Consider the following 20,219-nt stretch of genomic DNA (forward strand, 5'->3'; position numbering starts at 1 on the left):
CTAACCCGGGTCCCTGGTGCTGTGAGGCAGCAGTGCTAACCACTGTGTCACCGTGCCGCCCCATACCTCACAATCCTCTCAGATCCCTGCGCTCCTCCGATTCCGGCCATCCCGATTTTAATTGTTTCACTATTGGTGGCCATGTCTTTAGCTGCCTGTGTACCCGAGTTCCGGAATTTCCTCCTCAGCCTCTCCCCCCTCTTCCCCCTCTCTCAAATGTTGTTTGAAACCTGCTTCTTTGATGAGACTTTGGGTCATTTGTCCGAATAACTCACTCATGTTGCTCGGGTGACAAATTGTTTTTGATGACCATTCCCATGATGCACCTTCACAGATTTGGCTATGGTAAGGTTACTACACAAATGAAAGTTGTTGGTCACATAGGATCACATCGGGCAAGGACGGCAGATTTCCTTCCATAAAGGGACATTAGTGAATCAGATGGGTTTTTACAATTGACAATGATTTCATGGTCACCTTTTAACTCCAGATTTTTATTGGATTCCAGTTTCACCATCTGCTATGGTGGGATACGAACCCGGGTCCCCAGAGCATCACCCTGGGTCTCTGGATTTACAAGTCCAGCGACAATGCCACTACACCACTGCCTCTCCGATCTCTTTATTATTATAGTGTTGTTTGTGGGAGCTTGCTGTGCACAAAATGGCTGCTGAGTTTCCTACATTATGACAGTCAGTTTAAAAAAGCACTTATTTATCAGTGTCATAAGTAGGCTTACATTAACACTGCAATGAAGTAACTGTGAAAATCCCCTAGTCGCCACACTCCGGCACCCTGTTCGGGTACACTGAGGGAGAATTTAGCACAGCCAATACATCCAACCAGGGAGGAAACCGCAGCACCCGGAGCAAACCCACACAGACATAGAATCCCTACAATGCAGAAGGAGGTCATTCAGTCCATCAAGTCTGAACCAACCACAATCCCACTATCCCCATATCCCCATGCATTTATCCTAGCTAGTCTCCCTGATACGAAGGGGCAATTAGACATGGCCAATCCACCTAACCACACAACTTTGGCCTGTGGGAGGAACCAGAGCACCCGGAGGAAACCCACGCATACACGGGGAGAATGTGCAGACTCCACACAGACAGTGACCAAGCCAGGAATTGAACCCAGGTCTCTGGCGCTGTGAGGCAGCAGTGCTAACCACTGTGCTACCGTGCCGCCCCACATTGACGATGCTTCAAGAGAAACTCTATTGTTTGGGAAATGCTACTTGATGCCCTGAGGGTGGGAAAGGTGTTATATAAATGCAAAGTCTCTCTTTTTAAGAACATAAGAACTAGGAGTAGGCCATCTGGCCCCTCGAGCCTGCTCCGCCATTCAATAAGATCATGGCTGATCTTTTTGTGGACTCAGCTCCACTTACCCGCCCGCTCACCATAACCCTTAATTCCTTTACTGTTCAAAAATCTATCTATCCTTGCCTTAAAAACATTCAATGAAGCAGCCTCAACTGCTTCACTGGGCAGGGAATTCCACAGATTCACAACCATTGTGTGAAGAAGTTCCTCTTCAACTCAGTCCTAAATCTGCTTCCCCTTATTTTGAGGCCATGCCCCCTAATTCTAGTTTCACCCGCCAGTGGAAACAACCTCCCTGCTTCTATCTTATCTATTCCCATCATAAGCTTATATGTTTCTATAAGATCTTCCCTCATTTTTCTGAATTCCAATGAGTATAGCCCCAGTCTACTCAGTCTCTCCTCATAAGCCAACCCTCTCAACTCCGGAATCAACCTAGTGAATCTCCTCTGCTCCCCCTCCAGTGTTGTTCCGATGTTAATTGTCAGGGGAATAGACAAGCTGACAATGTTCAAACACAGTTTAATTGGACATACCTTCAGCTCACAGCTCCTCAGACTCCACAAGCGGGCAGTATTATCGTACGATCCTGCAAGGAGCTGCACACCCTACACCGAGAGGAGAAAGGCAAAAAATCAGATTAATTGAAGATCAGATTTCAAAACCTATCACCGATGTGTCATAAACACAGTGGCGACCAGAGCAGGGCCAGAGGCTGGAAATTCAGCAGAGTAACTCACATCCTGACTCCCCAAAGCCTGTCCACCATCTACAAGGCACAAGTCAGGGGTGTGATGGAATACTCTCCACTTGCCTGGACGGGTGCAGCTCCGACACTCAAGAAGCTCAACACCATCCAGGACAAAGCAGCCCCGCTTGATTGGCACCCCATCCACAAACATCCACTCCCTCCACTACCAACACTCAGTAGCAGCAGTGTGTACCATCTACAAGATGCAGTGCAGCAACTCATCAAGGTTTCTGAGGGAGCACCTTCCAAACCCACAACCACGACCATCTAGAAGGGCAAGGGTAGCAGACACATGGGAACACCCCCACCTGGAGGTTCCCCTCCAAGTCACTCACCATCCTGGCTTGGAAATATATCACCGTTCCTTCACTGTCACTGGGTCAAAATCCTGGAACTCCCTCCCTAACAGCACTGTGGGTGTACCTACACCACATAGACTGCAGCGGTTCAAGGCGGCAGTTCACCCCCACCTTCTCAAAGGGAAATTGAGGATCAGAATCACAGAATGGTTACAGCACAGTGGGAGGCCATTCGGCCCATTTTTCCTGGCTCGCCCCAAGGAGCAAATCATCTCATGCTGCACGGGCAGTGAATTCCAACCTCTTCAGCGACTGTCCCATTCCAAGAATCAATTTTTTAAAATATTAAAACATTCTTGGTGTTACAGGTAGACTGGTTAAACCAGGCAAGGAAACATAACATAGAACAGTACAGCACAGAACAGGCCCTTCGGCCCACGATGTTGTGCCGAGCTTTATCTGAAACCAAGATCAAGCTATCCCACTCCCTATCATCCTGGTGTGCTCCATGTGCCTATCCAATAACCGCTTAAATGTTTCTAAAGTGTCTGACTCCACTATCACTGCAGGCAGTCCATTCCACACCCCAACCACTCTCTTCGTAAAGAACCTACCTCTGATTAAATTCTCTGGGGAGAATTTAAACTAGATAGGTTGGAGGGAGGGGAGCTAGAAGAGTTGACTAGGATCAAGGAACTAATTGATGGGGGGGAGGATGCAGGGGTAAGGGGAATTACAAAATTAATGGTAGAGGAGAGGGTGCAAGTGAATGAAGGCGGTAATTTAGATAAGGGAGTAGAGGGAGACGGTGTTCGCGACTCATCAAAGCGGGTCCAGATAAAAGCTGGAATAAGGACACTTTGCCTGAATGCACGAAGCATTCGGAACAAGGTGAATGAGTTGATGGTGCAAATCAGCACAAGTGGGTACGATCTAGTGGCCATTACAGAAACGTGGCTGAAAGGTGACCAGGACTGGGAGATGAATATCCAGGGGTATCAGGCGTTTAGGAAGAATAGACAGGAAGGAAAAGGTGGTGGGGTCGCGCTATTAATAAGAGATAATATCAGGGTAGTACTGAGGGATGACATAGGCTCTGAGGAACAAAACGTGGAATCATTATGGGTAGAGATGAGGAATAGTAGAGGGAGAAAGACACTAGTAGGTGTGGTATATAGGCCCCCAAATAATAATGTTGAGGTAGGGAGGGCTGTAAACAAGCAGATAAGGGATGCGTGTAAAAACGGAACGGCAATAATCATGGGGGACTTCAACATGCACATTGACTGGCAGACTCAAGTCGGTAAGGGTGGAATGGAGGAAGAGTTTTTAGAATGCTGTCGGGATAGTTTCCTTGAACAGCATGTTACGGAACCGACGAGGGAACGAGCTATTTTGGATCTGGTATTGTGTAACGAGGTAGGTAGAATTAAGGATCTTATTGTGAAGGACCCTCTTGGGTCTAGTGACCACAATATGGTCGAATTTCTGATTCAGATGGAAGAGGAGAAAGTTTGGTCTCAAACCAGTGTCCTCTGTTTGAACAGAGGGAAATATGATAGGATGAGGGATGAATTGGCTAAGGTAGACTGGGAGAGCAGGCTGGCAGGTAGGATAGCTGAGGAACAGTGGAGGATTTTTAAGGAGATCCTTTTCAGTTCTCAGCAAAAATATATTCCCGCAAAAAACAAGGATTGTAAGAAAAGGGAGAACCAGCCGTGGATAACGAAGGAAATAAAGGAGAGTATTAAAATAAAAACAGCTGCGTACAGAGTGGCCAAAAATAGTGGAGAAACAAGTGATTGGGAAAAATTTAAGAAACAACAAAGAGAGACTAAGAAAGCGATAAAGAAAGGAAGGATAGACTATGAAGCTAGGCTAGCAATTAATATAAAAAATGATAGTAAAAGTTTTTATAAATATATAAAAAGGAATAGAGTGGCTAGAGTGAATGTTGGACCCTTGGAGGACGAGAGGGGGGAGTTAATAGTGGGAAATGAGGATATGGCTGAGTCTTTAAATACGTTTTTTGTGTCGGTCTTCACGGTGGAGGACACAAATAGTTTGCCAAATATTAACGATAGAGGGTTGGCAGCAGGAGAAATACTTAATACGATTAATGTTACCAGAGAGGCAGTGCTGGGTAGACTAATGGGACTGAAGGTGGACAAGTCCCCGGGTCCGGATGGAATGCATCCCAGGGTATTGAAAGAAATGTCAGAGGTAATAGTGGATGCGTTAGTGATTATTTATCAAAACTCGTTGCATTCTGGGGTAGTGCCGGTTGATTGGAAAACGGCTAATGTTACGCCGCTGTTTAAAAAAGGAAGGAGACAAAAGGCGGGTAACTATAGGCCGGTCAGCTTAACGTCTGTAGTAGGGAAAATGCTGGAATCCATTATTAAAGAGGAGATAGCAGGGCATCTGGATAGAAATGGTTCGATCAATCAGACGCAGCATGGATTCATGAGGGGAAAGTCGTGCTTGACGAACATGTTGGATTTTTATGAAGATGTGACGAGGGCGGTTGATGGAGGAGAACCGGTGGATGCGGTGTTTTTGGATTTCCAAAAGGCGTTTGATAAGGTGCCCCATAAAAGGCTGCTGAAGAAGATTAGGGCACACGGAGTTGGGGGTAGTGTGTTAAAGTGGATTGGGGACTGGCTATCCGACAGGAAGCAAAGAGTCGGAATAAATGGGTGTTTTTCCGGTTGGAGGAAGGTAACTAGTGGCGTGCCGCAGGGATCGGTACTCGGGCCGCAACTGTTTACCATTTATATAGATGATCTGGAGGAGGGGACGGAGTGTAGGGTAACGAAGTTTGCAGACGACACAAAGATAAGTGGAAAAGTGAATCGTGTGGAGGACGGAGAAGATCTGCAGAGAGATTTGGACAGGCTGAGTGAGTGGGCGAGGATATGGCAAATGGAGTATAACGTTGAGAAATGCGAGGTTATACACTTTGGAGGAAATAATAACAAATGGGATTACTATCTCAATGGAAACAAATTAAAACATGCTACCGTGCAAAGGGACCTGGGGGTCCTTGTGCATGAGACGCAAAAGCCCAGTCTGCAGGTACAACAGGTGATCAAGAAGGCAAATGGGATGTTGGCCTATATTGCGAGGGGGATAGAATATAAAAGCAGGGATGTCTTGATGCACCTGTACAGGGCATTGGTGAGGCCGCAGCTGGAATACTGTGTGCAGTATTGGTCCCCTTATATGAGGAAGGATATATTGGCATTGGAGGGAGTGCAGAGAAGGTTCACCAGGTTGATACCGGAGATGAGGGGTTTGGATTATGAGGAGAGGCTGAGGAGATTGGGTTTGTACTCGTTGGAGTTTAGAAGGATGAGGGGGGATCTTATGGAGACTTATAAGATAATGCGGGGGCTGGATAGGGTGGAGGCGGAGAGATTCTTTCCACTTAGTAAGGAAGTTAAAACTAGAGGACACAGCCTCAAAATAAAGGGGGGTCGGTTTAAGACAGAGTTGAGGAGGAACTTCTTCTCCCAGAGGGTGGTGAATCTCTGGAATTCTCTGCCCACTGAGGTGGTGGAGGCTACCTCGCTGAATATGTTTAAAGCGCGGATGGATGGATTCCTGAGCGGTAAGGGAATTAAGGGTTATGGGGATCAGGCGGGTAAGTGGTACTGATCCACGTCAGATCAGCCATGATCTTATTGAATGGCGGGGCAGGCTCGAGGGGCTAGATGGCCTACTCCTGCTCCTATTTCTTATGTTCTTATGATATCCGTCCTGTATCTCCCACCACGAACCCTATAGTTATGCCCCCTTGTAATAGCTCCATCCACCCGAGGAAATAGTCTTTGAACATTCACTCTATCTATCCCCTTCATCATTTTATACACCTCTATTAAGTCTCCCCTCAGCCTCCTCCGCTCCAGAGAGAACAGCCCCAGCTCCCTCAACCTTTCCTCATATGACCTACCCTCCAAACCAGGCAGCATCCTGGTAAATCTCCTCTGCACTCTTTCCAGCGCTTCCACATCCTTCTTATAGTGAGGTGACCAGAACTGCACACAATATTCCAAATGTGGTCTCACCAAGGTCCTGTACAGTTGCAGCATAACCCCACGGCTCTTAAACTCCAACCCCCTGTTAATAAAAGCTAACACACTATAGGCCTTCTTCACAGCTCTATCCACTTGACTGGCAACCTTTAGAGATCTGTGGATATGGACCCCAAGATCTCTCTGTTCCTCCACAGTCTTCAGAACCCTACCTTTGACCCTGTAATCCACATTTAAATTTGTCCTACCAAAATGAATCACCTCACATTTATCAGGGTTAAACTCCATTTGCCATTTTTCAGCCCAGCTTTGCATCCTATCTATGTCTCTTTGCAGCCTACAACAGCCCTCCACCTCATCCACTACTCCACCAATCTTGGTGTCATCAGCAAATTTACTGATCCACCCTTCAGCCCCCTCCTCTAAGTCATTAATAAAAATCACAAAGAGCAGAGGACCAAGCACTGATCCCTGCGGCACACCGCTAGCAACCTGCCTCCAATCCGAAAATTTTCCATCGACCACCACCCTCTGTCTTCGGTCAGACAGCCAGTTACCTATCCAATCGGCCAACTTTCCCTCTATCCCACACCTCCTCACTTTCATCATAAGCCGACCATGGGGGACCTTATCAAACGCCTTACTAAAATCCATGTATATGACATCAACTGCCCTACCTTCATCAACACACTTAGTTACCTCCTCAAAAAATTCTATCAAATTTGTGAGGCACGACTTGCCCTTCACGAATCCGTGCTGACTATCTCGGATTAATCCGCATCTTTCTAAATGGTCGTAAATCCCATCCCTAAGGACCCTTTCCATCAATTTACCAACCACCGAAGTAAGACTAACCGGTCTATAATTACCAGGGTCATTTCTATTCCCTTTCTTAAACAGAGGAACAACATTCGCCATTCTCCAGTCCTCTGGCACCATCCCCGTGGACAGCGAGGACCCAAAGATCAACGCCAAAGGCTCTGCAATCTCATCCCTTGCCTCCCAAAGAATCCTAGGATACATTTCATCAGGCCCAGGGGACTTATCGACCTTCAGTTTATTCAAAACTGCCAAGACATCCTCCCTCCGAACATCTATTTCCTCCAGCCTATTAGCCTGTAACACCTTCTCTTCCTCAAAAACATGGCCCCTCTCCTTGGTGAACACTGAAGAAAAGTATTCATTCATCACCTCGCCTATCTCTACTGACTCCATACACAAGTTCCCACTACTGTCCTTGACCGGCCCTAACCTCACCCTGGTCATTCTTTTATTCCTCACATAAGAGTAAAAAGCCTTGGGGTTATCCTTGATCCGACCCGCCAAGGACTTCTCCTGTCCCCTCCTAGCTCTCCTAAGCCCCTTTTTCAGCTCATTCCTTGCTAACTTGTAACCCTCAATCGAGCCATCTGAACCTTGTTTCCTCATCCCTACATAAGCTTCCCTCTTCCTTTTCACAAGACATTCCACCTCTTTTGTGAACCATGGTTCCCTCACTCGGCCATTTCCTCCCTGCCTGACAGGAACATACCTATCAAGGACATCCAGTATTTGTTCCTTGAAAAAGTTCCACTTTTCATTAGTTCCTTTCTCTGACAGTTTCTGTTCCCAACTTATGCCCCCTAATTCTTGCCTAATCGCATCATAATTACCCCTCCCCCAATTGTAAACCTTGCCCTGCCGTACGGCCCTATCCCTCTCCAATGCAATAACTGCCTCTTCTCCATTTGACAAACTGTTTCCCAATGAGAGAGCCCCAGACATTCTCCCTACACTTCAGTACTTGGCAGAAGGCTAACTTAAGATCGTAACAAATAGGAGCAGGAGGAGGCCGCTCGGCCCCTCAGGCCTGTTCTACCATGCAATAAGATCGTGACTGATCGGATTGTTACCTTATCGTCATTTTCCTGTCTGTTCCCCATAACTCTCAACTCCCTCAATCAAGAACTCTGTCTAACTCAGTGACCCGCCGCCCCCACTGCTCTCTGAGGGAGAGAATTCCAAACACTAATCAGTCGGAGGGAAGAAATTCCTCCTCATCTCCGTCTTAAATGGGAGACCCCGTATATTGAAACTGTGCCCCCTAGTTCTAGATTAAAGTTTAGAGTTTTAAAGTTTATTTGTTAGTGTTACAAGTAGGCTTACATTAACACTGCAATGAAGTTACCAATGGTCTCTCCCAAAATGTCCAGACCCTTTGGATGAGTCACTGTTTGGGCTAGATGTCCGAATTAACCCCTTGCTGCCCGGCCGCCTCTTGGTTTTTGTCCTTCTGATCGCGAAGTCGAAACATGCGCACGGGTTTGAAATTTATATTCCATAAATCTTCCAGTTGGAGAGGGTACCAATACTTTAGGGGGAATCACGGTGGCACAGTGGTCAGCACTGCTGCCTCACAGCACCAGGGACCCAGGTTCCATTCCCGGCTTGGGTCACTGTCTGTGTGGAGTTTGTACATTCTCCCCGTGTCTGCGTGGGTTTCCTCTGGGTGCTCCGGTTTCCTCCCACAGTCCGAAAGAGGTGCTGGTTAGTTGCATTGGCCGTGCTAAATTCTCCCTCAGTGTACCCGAACAGGCGCTAGAGTGTGGGGACTAGGGGATTTTCACAGTAACTTCATTGCAGTGTTAATATAAGCCTACTTGTGACTAATAAATAGACTTTTAATCGGACATTGGAACAATAGGAAATGTGCTTTGGGATATCTGAATTAAATTATTGTCAAAGACAAACACATCAGAGTATCCGGGCTGCAGTCGGAAGGAGAGTTGAGGCTGGTGTCCTTGACTCAGGACAGCTATAAGACTCACACTCAATGTATACAGTGAATATTACATATACCACGGAATCATAGAATCCCTACAGTGCAGAAGGAGGCTATCCAGCTGTGGGATCCTGTGTATACTTAGCCTGGTTTGCTTCAGTCTATGTAAATACTTCAGTTTAAGGTATTTCTGCCTGTGTAACTAACTCTGCTGACTTGACTGCATGTAGAATCAGAAGGCTAAAGGTTAGCTAGAAATTGACTGCATTCCTGAAGGGTACACACTGCAGGCAAACAAGTTTTTCATAACAGCAGCTGCAAGGATTGTTTTTCTAAGACGGAGACAAATTGCGAAAAACATTTCCAATAACAAGATAAGGGTTAAAATATAGTTTGGATTTTAGCGTGTGTGTTTTCAGTTTTTTTCCCCCCCGAGATCCAGTTCAGTGTGTTAAAGTTCAGTACAGGGCCAGGCTGAGAAGACAGTCTCCAAGCTTGCTTTTCTGCTTCTGTTATGTTAATCTTTCAAGTTCTGTTCAATAAAGAAAGCTATTTTTAAAACTCGTCCCAAGTGTCGTCCCCTCATCTGTTCGAACAAATGAATGGACCCAATTCGGCCCATCGAGCCTAACTGACTCTCCAACAGAGCATCAGGTGTCAGTTTGGAGAGGGTAGGGGGAGGGGCCAAGAGCCCACAATCCATGTTTGGGCACACCGTCACCTACACCATTATCCGACCCGCCTGTGTTCCCAAATCCTCTTCACTCACCGAGGGGTCGAACTCAATGCTGGTCACTCCATCGTTGCTTCCCTCCAGGATTTTCTGTTTCTGCAGCATTCCTGATGGAGGGAAGTGGACACACAGGATGAGCAGGAATCAAAACCCCGCCACTCATCATCAAATCAACAGAGCAAACATCCATTCTGACACCAAAAAATAAAACAACTTGCATTTATATAGCACCTTTAACAGAGTCACACTCCCAGCTGAGCGACCAGCAAACAGAACTGGGCCAAGTCCGGGGATATTAACACAGGGAGAGAGGTGGAGAGGGTTCGGTTATTCTGGGGATGAATCATGGAATCAAGAATCCCTACAGTGCAGAAGGAGGCCATGTGGCCCATCAAGTCTGCCCTATCCCCCCAACCCCATCTATTTACCCTGCTAGTCCCCCTAATGCTAAGGGGCAATTTAGCATGGCCCATCAACCTAATTTGCACATCCTTGGACTGTGGGAGGAAACCGGAGCACCCGGAGGAAACCCACACAGACACAGGGAGAACTTGCAGACTCCACACGGACAGTGACCCAAGCCGGGAATCGAACCCGGGTCCCTGGCGCTGTGAGGCAGCAGTGCTAACCCACCGTGCCATTGTACCGTCCCAGGTCTTCACCAACAGACAGTATATGTTTTGTACCTCTAACTGACATGAGACACCAGCGCCAGAAACCTCAGACCTCGTCCGCAGCTGGTGTTCTCCAGTCCCGCCGCAGTGAATGGAGTTTGGCTGGGCGCCAAATTCTCCAATCCTGCTGGCAGTCTGGCGGGAATGGACAAAGTATGAGAATCTGCCTCCTCCCCATGTACTGGGTCCAAGGAACCTTGCTGTAGTTTCCCCTTGAACTGGACTAGAAACAAGAGGTGATGAGCCCAGATTACACAGTCCCAGCAGCTGGTGCAGAGGGAGGGACAGGAGGGTGAGGAGGGCAATAAGGGCAGGAAACCCGTTCTCCTCCATAACGACCTCCAGAGCTGCGTCTGAGAGCCCGCACCCCCCCTCCCCCTCATTCCCTGAGCCATTGTGAGCCAACCAGAGCACTCCAGACCATCATCTCTGTTTTAAATCTGCTACCCCTTCTCCTAAAACTATTACCTCTTGTTCCAGATTGTCCTACAAGAGGAAACATCCTCTCTACATCTACCTCGTCAGTCCCCTGTAGCATCTGGGCGGCACGGTAGCACAGTGGTTAGCACTGCTGCTTCACAGCTCCAGGGACCTGGGTTCGATTCCCGGCTTGGGTCACTGTCTGTGTGGAGTTTGCACATTCTCCTCGTGTCTGCGTGGGTTTCCTCCGGGTGCTCTGGTTTCCTCCCACAGTCCAAAGATGTGCGGGTTAGGTTGATTGGCCGTGCTAAAATTGCCCCTTAGTGTCCTGAGATGCGTAGGTTAGAGGGATTAGTGGGTAAAATATGTAGGGATATGGGGGTAGGGCCTGGGTGGGATTGTGGTCGGTGCAGACTCGATGGGCCGAATGGCCTCTTTCTGTGCTGTAGGGTTTCTATGATTCTACACCTCAATTAGATCTCCTCTCATTCTTCTAAACTCCAGGGAGTGAACTGTTCAATCTCTCTTCAGACGACAGACCCCTCATCTCTGGAATCAATCTCGTGAACTGCCTCTCATGTCATTACACCCTTCCTCAAATAAAGGGACCAAAACTGTGCACAATACTCCAGGTGCGGCCTCACCAATACCTTGTATAGTTGCAGCAATACTCCCTTACTTTTATACTCCATTCCTTCAACGATAAATGCCTCAATCCCATTTGCTTTCTTTATGACATGCTGTACCTGCATACTAGTTTTCTGCGACACATGCACAAGGACACCCAGATCCCTCTGCACTGAAGCACTCTGAAGTTTCTCCTCATTTAGATTTAGATAACAAGTTGCCTTTCCGTTTCTCCGATCGGTATGGATAACCTCACACTTATCCACATTAAACTCCATCTGCCACATGTTGGCCCACTCACCTGGTCCATCCATATCCATCTGTAAATTTCTTATTTCCTCATTGCTTCTTGCTCTCCCACCTACTTTAGTGTCATCTGCAAATTCTGCTATAGTACATTCTATCCCTATATCCCAGTCATTAATATGGATTGTAAATAGTTGGGGCCCGAGGACTGAACCCTGTGACACTATTTACATCTTGCAACCAGAAAAAGACCCATTTATCCCCACTCTCTGCCTTCTGTCAGTTAGCCAGTCTTCTACCCAAGCTAATAAATCACCCCTAACCCCATGTGATCTTACCTTGTGTATTAACCTTTTCAGCATCTTATCAAACACCTTCCTGAAATCTAGCCAGATATATTACAAAGGGTCATCTGGACTCGAAACGTCAGCTCTTTTCTCTCCTTACAGATGCTGCCAGACCGGCTGAGATTTTCCAGCGTTTTCTTTTTTGGTTTCACATTCCAGCATCTGCAGTAATTTGCTTTTATACTACATCTACAGGATCTCCGTTAGCCACTTAGCTTGTTACATCTTCGGAGAACTCCAGCAAATTAGTCAAACATGATTTTCCCTTCATAAAACCATGATGACTTTGATGGATTGCGTTTTGACTTCCCAAATATCCCGTTACTACTTCCTTAGTAATGGATTCTAACAATTTCCCAACAAGAGATGTTAAACTAACTGGTCTGTAGTTTCCTACTTTCTGCCTTCCTCCCTTTTTGAATAAGGGCGTTACATTAGCATTTTTCCAATCCACTGGGATCTTTCCCGCATCCAGGGAATTTTGGAATATTCTAACCAATGGATCCACTATCTCCACTGCCACTTCCTTTAATACCCTAGGATGTAGGTCATCAGGCCCTGAAGACCTGTCTGCCTTCAATTCCAATAGTTTGTTGACTACTATTTCCCTATTCCCTAGGGGATTTTCACAGTAACTTCATTGCAGTATTAATGTAAGCCTACTTGTGACACTAATAAGTAAACTTTGTTTTTTTCCGAAATCTACTGATTATGCTAGTTCTAAGTTCCTCCCTTTCTATTACCTCTGGATTACCTGTTACTATTGGGATGGTTCTCGTGTGAAAACTGAGGCAAAATATTATTATAACATCTCCACCATTTCCATGTTCCCCGTTATTAACTCCTGGTCTCATCCTCTAAGGGACCAATATTCACTTTAGCTACTCTCTTCCCTTTTATACACTTGTAGAAGCTTTTACCATCCATTTTTTAATATTTGGTGCTAGTTTTCTTTCACAATTTACCTCAATTTACCTCCACTCTTTTTATTTTTTAGTGACCCTTTGCTGATCTTTAAAAGTTTCCCAATCTTCCAGCCTGTCACTGGCCTTTGCAATATGGTGTGCCTTAGTTCTTGTCTTTATGTTGTCTTTACTTCCTTGCTTAGTCAAGGATAAGTTCAGTTGTGTCAAACAGCATGAACCTTTGTGTTCCTCAAAGTCAAAGGGAACTTGTCCTGGCATTGTGTCTATTCGATTGATCAAAGGTTTGGAGGACACGGTTCCCTGGTGCATTTACCATGCTATGTTTTAAACAATCACAATCATCTTGTCTTTTTGAATTTAAAATCATGGGGTAACTATTCCTGGAGCCCACTTGCCAACAAATCAGCACTTTGTTTCTCATGCAATGTACATTGTTATTCCCTTTGAAATTTGGCATTCCTGCAACTGTCCTGATGAGTGCAAGATGAAAAGCACGTCTCTTATGAATTATTTGGAGAAGTGCAGCTATTAATCACAGGAAGTGGAGTTTACATTTTAATGACTTCTTAAAGATATGTTGAGAAAGTTCATTTGCATTTTCAAGTTTATTCATTACTGTCACAAGTAGGCTTACATTAACACTGCAATGAAGTTACTGTGAAAATCCCCTAGTCGCCACACTCCAGCGCCTGTTCGGGTACACTGAGGGAGAATTTAGCATGGCCAGTGCACCTAACCAGCACGTCTTTCGGACCGTGGGAGGAAACCGGAGCACCCAGAGGAAACCCACACAGACATGGGGAGAATGTGCAGTCTCCGCACAGAGAGTGACTCAAGCCGGAATCGAACCTGGGTCCCTGGTGCTGTGAGGCAGCAGTGCTAACCACCGTGCCGCCCTATGACTTCGTTGAGACTTTTCTAGACCTGAAGATGAACTTGGGGTCTTGGCAGGAAAGAAATGGTCACCTGGCCTTACAACTCCATTTTGTTTCACAGGAAGAGTGCCCATTTCAGATTTACACGTCACAAGTTTATACTTATGGCTCAGAAGTTCATATTGCTTAAGCATGACAACATCCAATCAATACCAGATTCCTCGACCTGCAGGTCGAGTGTTGCTGGAGCTGCGCTCATCCAGGCAAGTGGAGAGTATTTCATCACACTCCTGACTTGTGCTTTGTAGATGGCGGACATGCTTTGGGGAGTCAGGTGAGTTACTCACTGCAGGATTCCCAGCGTCTGACCTGCTCTAGTAGCCACAGTAATTATATCATAGAATCCCTACGGTGCAGGAGGAGGCCATTCAGCCCATCGAGCCTGCACTGACAACAATCCCATCTGTTCTCCATCACCGCATATATTTACCCTGCAAGTCCCCCTGACACTAAGGGGCAATTTAACATGGCCAATGCACTTAACCAGTACGTCTTTCGGACTGTGGGAGGAAACCGGAGCACCCGGACGAAACCCATGCAGACACAAGGAGAACGTGCAGACTCCGCATAGACAGTGACCCAAGGCCGGAATTGAACCTGGGTCCCTGGCGCTGTGAGGCAACAGTGCTAACCACTGTGCCACCGTGCTGCTCTGGTCCAGTCCAGTTCATTTCCTGGTCAATAGTAAACCCCAGGATGTTGATGCTGGGGGATTCAGTGATGGTAATACTATTGAATGTCAAGGGCTGATGGTTATTGTAACACCCATTTAGCCCCTTTGCCTAAAGCTAAGCCCCTAGATGTCTATTAAAACACATCGGCCTGTATCTGTGCTGTAAACAGTTTGCAAACTTCGTGCCCAGACTGCATACCTCACCCGGACCTTGGAAAAGCTCTTCTATCAGAGAATTGCCACCCACTCTCCCCACAAGAGGAATAGTTCAGCCAGACACAAAGCTGCCAAGAAGATAGATTCTGTGCAATCTGTCCCTGGTTCCCCGAAGTAATGAAAGAAATAATTCCACAAAGATTACATCCCACATCCATGACCCTGACAGCACAATAAAAGCCACGTCCCGCGGGGAATTCGAGCCCTGAACTCCATCCGTTAATTGACTTCTTAAGTAGATTGTTCATTAAATAAAAAGGGAGAAGTCTTCATTGTTGCAAGCTCGCTGGGGAAAGTAATTTCTAATCTGGTTGAGAACTCGCTGCTGTTGTGTTCTTGTCTCAGAGAGGGTCCAACAAAGTTTCTGTTGATTTATTCCAGGGACGGGGAGGGCTGCCCTCTCATAGGGTAAATGGGTCACATTCCAAAGAGTTTAGAATACTGAGAGGTGATCTCATTGTAATGTATAAAATTCTTACTGGGTTTGATAGCATAGACATTGTACTCACTGGCTGAAGAGGCTAGAATGGTAATGATATGTTAATTATATTGTTAAGATGCACAGCTGAAGGGCATTGTTTAATTAAGCACCTAGGGCACATGTAAAGAGGGACTGCTGGGACACTGGGCATGTGGGAGGCAGACATACGTCATATTGCATCCTGTAAAAGCCCACCAACACCTCTATTTTCCCAGGAAGCTAAGGAAATTTTGGCATGCCCGCAACGACTCTCACCAATTGTTACGGATGCACCACAGAAAGCATCCTTTCCAGATCTATCACAGGTACGGCTCCTGCTCTGTCCAAGACCACAAGAGACTACCAAGGGTTGTGAACATCATACACACACTCGCAATCACACACACATTACCACAAACATACAAAATCATATACACACACACACACAAACACACATAATCATACACACTCTCACATGCACACACGCAGTCATACACACACACATGCAATCATACGCACACTCTCAGCACATACACAATCATACATACACTCTCTCACACACGCATGTACTCATATACACATCACTCACAAACACATACACATGTAATAGCCCAGTCCGTCTCTCAAACCAGCCTCCCATCCATTGACTCTGTCTACACTTCCCGCTGCCTCGGAAAAGCAGCCAGGATAATTAAGGACCCCACGCACCCCGGACATTCTCTCTTCCACCTTCTTCCATCGGGAAAAAGATACAAAAGTTTGAGGTCACGTACCAACCAACTCAAGAACAGCTTCTTCCCTGCTGCCATCAGACGTTTGAATGGACTTATATTAAACTGATCTTTCTCTACACCCTAGCTATCATCAAGGAAGAAATAGCGATACATCTGGATAGAAATTGTCCCATTGGGAAGACGCAGCATGGGTTCATGAAGGGCAGGTCATGTTTAACTCATTTAGTGGAATTCTTTGAGGACATTATGAGCGCGGTGGACAACGGGGAACCGGTGGGTGTGGTGTATCTGGATTTCCAAAAGGCATTTGACAAGGTGCCGTACAAAAGGCTGCTGCATAAGATAAAAGTAAGAAGTCTCACAACACCAGGTTAAAGTCCAACAGGTTTATTTGGTAGCAAATACCATAAGCTTTCGGAGCACAGCTCCTTCGTCAGATGGAGTGGATATCGAAACTTGACAGATATCCACTCCATCTGACGAAGGAGCAGCGCTCCGAAAGCTTATGGTATTTGCTACCAAATAAACCTGTTGGACTTTAACCTGTGTTGTGAGACTTCTTACTGTGCTTACCCCAGTCCAACGCCGGCATCTCCACATTAAGATAAAAGTAACATACACACTCTCACATGCAAAATCATACAAAAAATGCACACACATCATACACATGCTCTCAACATAACACACACGAAAACATGCAAAATCATACACACACACAAACGCACTTAATCATACACACTCTCACATGCACACACACAGTCATACACACACACAAACAAGCAATCACACACACACAATCATACATACACTCTCTCACATATACATGTACTCATACACACATCACTCACAAACACATACACACATAACCATATACAAACACACTCCCACACATTTGAGCCGCTCCTACTCCCAGTTCTTTCGATGTACTCGGATTCCAACTCTTTTTCTTCATTTTGCTTGTCCCCAGTGTTACTTCAGTGACTGGTTTATTTCACACTCTGTTTGTTACCCAGGGGGAGTTCCCGTTGTTCTCACCTCCAACCACATCCCAGAGCCTCACTCTCCGATCACTGCCTCCTGTGGCCAACACTTTGGAGTTTGGAGAAAACTTGACAGCATTAACCTCGCCATCGTGGACTTCCTGGGGGAAAGAGCAAAAAAAACAAAGATTCAGAAATGATTGTTTTGTCTTGAATTTGGGTAGTAACAGACTTCAGGAAGACACAGGCAGACTGCGGGGACCAGTGACAGACACAATCCAAAGCACAGATGATATAATTTGGGAAGAAGATCATAGAGAGGTAACAGAAAATAAAAGGCTCAGAACTAGAACATTTCTGTAAAGAGATACATGTTTTCAAAGATGCACTCATCAGGACAAACACAAAAATACCAAATTTCAAATGATCACAGCAAATTGCATGACAGATTAAAAGGGGGCTAATCAATTAGCATGATTGGGGAGGTGATGGCCTAGTGGCATTATTGCTAGACTATTAATCTAGAAACTCGGCTAATGTTCTGGGGACCCGGGTTCGAATCCCGCCACGGCAGATGGTGGAATTTGAATTCAATTACTAGATTTACTAGGATGCTACTGGAACTTGATAGTTTGAGTTATAAGGAGAGGCTGGATAGACTGGGACTGTTTTCCTCTGGAGCGTAGAAGGCTGAGGGGTGATCTTATAGAGATCTATAAAATAATGAGGGGCATAGATCAGCTAGATAGCCAATATGTTTTCGCAAAGGTAGGGGAGTCTAAAACTAGAGGGCATAGGTTTAAGGCGAGAGGGGAGAGATTCAAAAGTGTCCAGAGGGGGAGTTTTTTCACACAGAGGATGATGAGTGTCTGGAACAAGCTGCCAGAGGTGGTAGTAGAGACGGGTACAATTTTGTCTTTTAAAAAGCATTTAGATAGTTACATGGGTACGATGGGTATAGAGGGATGTGGGCCAAATGCGGGCAATTGGGATTAGCTTTGGGGTTTAAAAAAAAAGGGCGGCATGGACAAGTTGGGCTGAAGGGCCTGTTTCCATGCTGTAAACCTCTATGATTCTATGACTATATCTGGAATTAAGAATCTACTGATGACCATGAAACCATTGGCAACTGTCAGAAAACCCATCTGGTTCACTAATGTCCTTTAGGGAAGGAAATCTGCCGTCCTTAGCCGGGATTGCCTACATGTGACTCCAGAGCCACAGCAATGTGGTTGACTCTCAACTGCCCTCAGGCAACTAGGGATGGGCAATAAATTCTGGCCAGCCAGCGACACCCATGTCCCATAAATGAATTAAAAAATGATTGGTTAGCCATCCGTTCCAATGATTGGCTGGCTGAATCAAACCTGTTGCTTTGGTTGTTTGTACAGCTGAGCTCACAAAACTCAAAACAAAATGTCTGCTGGTAGATATGATTTCACCATTGGACAGCACTTGCTGAACAATCCTGAGTGTGTTAATAGCTGCACAAACAACCAAGTTAAAATAACCATTCGTGCTGTAACCTGGCGAGAAGCAACGCACAGTCAGGGATCTGTCCTCTGCAAACAAAAGGAATCTGTCCAAGCCTTGCACCTTTCTTGAAATAGTGGGAGTTTCGGGGGCCTATAGTGTCGTGGTTCTTTCTCCATGGCAACATCTGGGCCAATTAGAATTGTCATGCTAACCATCCAGCATCATTTCTTCGCCATAAATTGTTGTCATGGTTTGAAATTTGGTATTTTTGCATTTGTCTTGATGAGTGCAAGATGAAAAGTTTCAGCACCATGTCTTTTCAGTGATGTAAAGAGAATGATTCTAAAGGAGATAGAATCATAGAATCCTACAGTGCAGAAGGAGGCCATTCGGCCCATCAAGTCTACACCGACCATAATCCCACCCAGGCCCTATTCCCGTAACCCCTGATATTACCCTGTTAATCCCCCTGACACTGCGGTCAATTTACCATGGCTAATCAACCTAACCCGCACATCTTTGGTGTGGGAGGAAACCGGATCACCCGGAGGAAACCCACGCAGACACGGGGAGAACATGCAAATTCCACACAGACAGTGACCCGAGCTGGGAATTGAACCCGGGTCCCTGTGCTGTGACACAGCAGTGCTAACCACTGTGCCACCGTGCCACCCTGGCTGTTTGTCAGTACCATTTAAATAAAGTAAAAGTAAAGTAAAGTTTATTTATTAGTGTCACAAGTAAGGCTCACATTAACACTGCAATGAAGTTACTGTGAAATTCCCCTAGTCGCCGCACTCTGGCGCACGTTCGGGTACACAGAGGGAGAATTTAGCATGGCCAATGCATCTGGCCCGCACATCTTTGGACTCTGGGAGGGGGGAAACCGGAGCACCCGGAGGAAACCCACCCAGACACAGGGAGAATGTGCAAACTCCACACAGACAGTGACCCAAGCCGGGAATCGAACCCAGATCCCTGGCATCCCTGGCGCTGTGAGGCAGCAGTGCTAACCACTGTGCCACCCCAAATGCAGGGCCAGAGAGAGCCTGAGGTGCATAAATCATTAAAACAAACAGGATGATAATAAGGCTGGATGAGACTCTGGACTTTATAAACAGAGGCATAGAATACAAAAGCAAGGAAGCTGTGATAAAGCTTTACAAAGCTCGACCTCAGCTGGAGAATTGCGTCCAATTCTCAGTGTCTCAGAGATGATGAGAAGGAGATTTACCGGAATGGTACCAGGGAGTGGGGGGGACTTCAGTTCACGTGGAGAGACTGGATGAAGCTGGGATCATTCTCCTCGGAGCAGGGGAGGTTAAGGTAGAGATTCAACAGAGGCGTTCAAAATTCTGAGGGGGTTTTGATAGGTGTGACGACTTTAGCCAGGCTAATGAGGTTGGCTTGCTAGAGTATGAACTACCTGATGCGAATTCCCTGCCCCTCTATCGCGGCTATATTCGCGACCAGTAGGGTACATTAGGAGAAACTGTTTCCAGTGGCAGGAGGGTTGAGGGACACAGATTGGAGAGAATTGGCACAAAAGCGAGAGGGAGATGAGGATTTTTTTTTGATGAAGTGATCTGGGAT

At 46.2% G+C, this 20,219-nt stretch overlaps 1 protein-coding gene across 3 annotated transcripts in view; it reads right to left on the reverse strand.

Annotated features, from left to right (window-relative positions):
• The window catches only part of LOC144499943 (autophagy-related protein 16-1-like), a 109,207-nt gene that overhangs the window by 31,788 nt on the left and 57,200 nt on the right, over nt 1-20,219 (reverse strand). For all 3 annotated transcript variants that reach the window (XM_078222659.1, XM_078222657.1, XM_078222658.1), the window contains 3 exons: nt 17,206-17,311; nt 9,949-10,019; nt 1,868-1,939 (listed from right to left, as the gene is read on the reverse strand). In XM_078222659.1, the coding sequence (XP_078078785.1) occupies nt 1,868-1,939; nt 9,949-10,019; nt 17,206-17,311 (249 nt within the window). The remainder of the gene's footprint in view (nt 1-1,867; nt 1,940-9,948; nt 10,020-17,205; nt 17,312-20,219) is intronic.

The sequence above is a fragment of the Mustelus asterias genome, chromosome 10 (genome assembly GCF_964213995.1).
Source record: "Mustelus asterias chromosome 10, sMusAst1.hap1.1, whole genome shotgun sequence".
Lineage (NCBI taxonomy): Eukaryota > Metazoa > Chordata > Chondrichthyes > Carcharhiniformes > Triakidae > Mustelus > Mustelus asterias.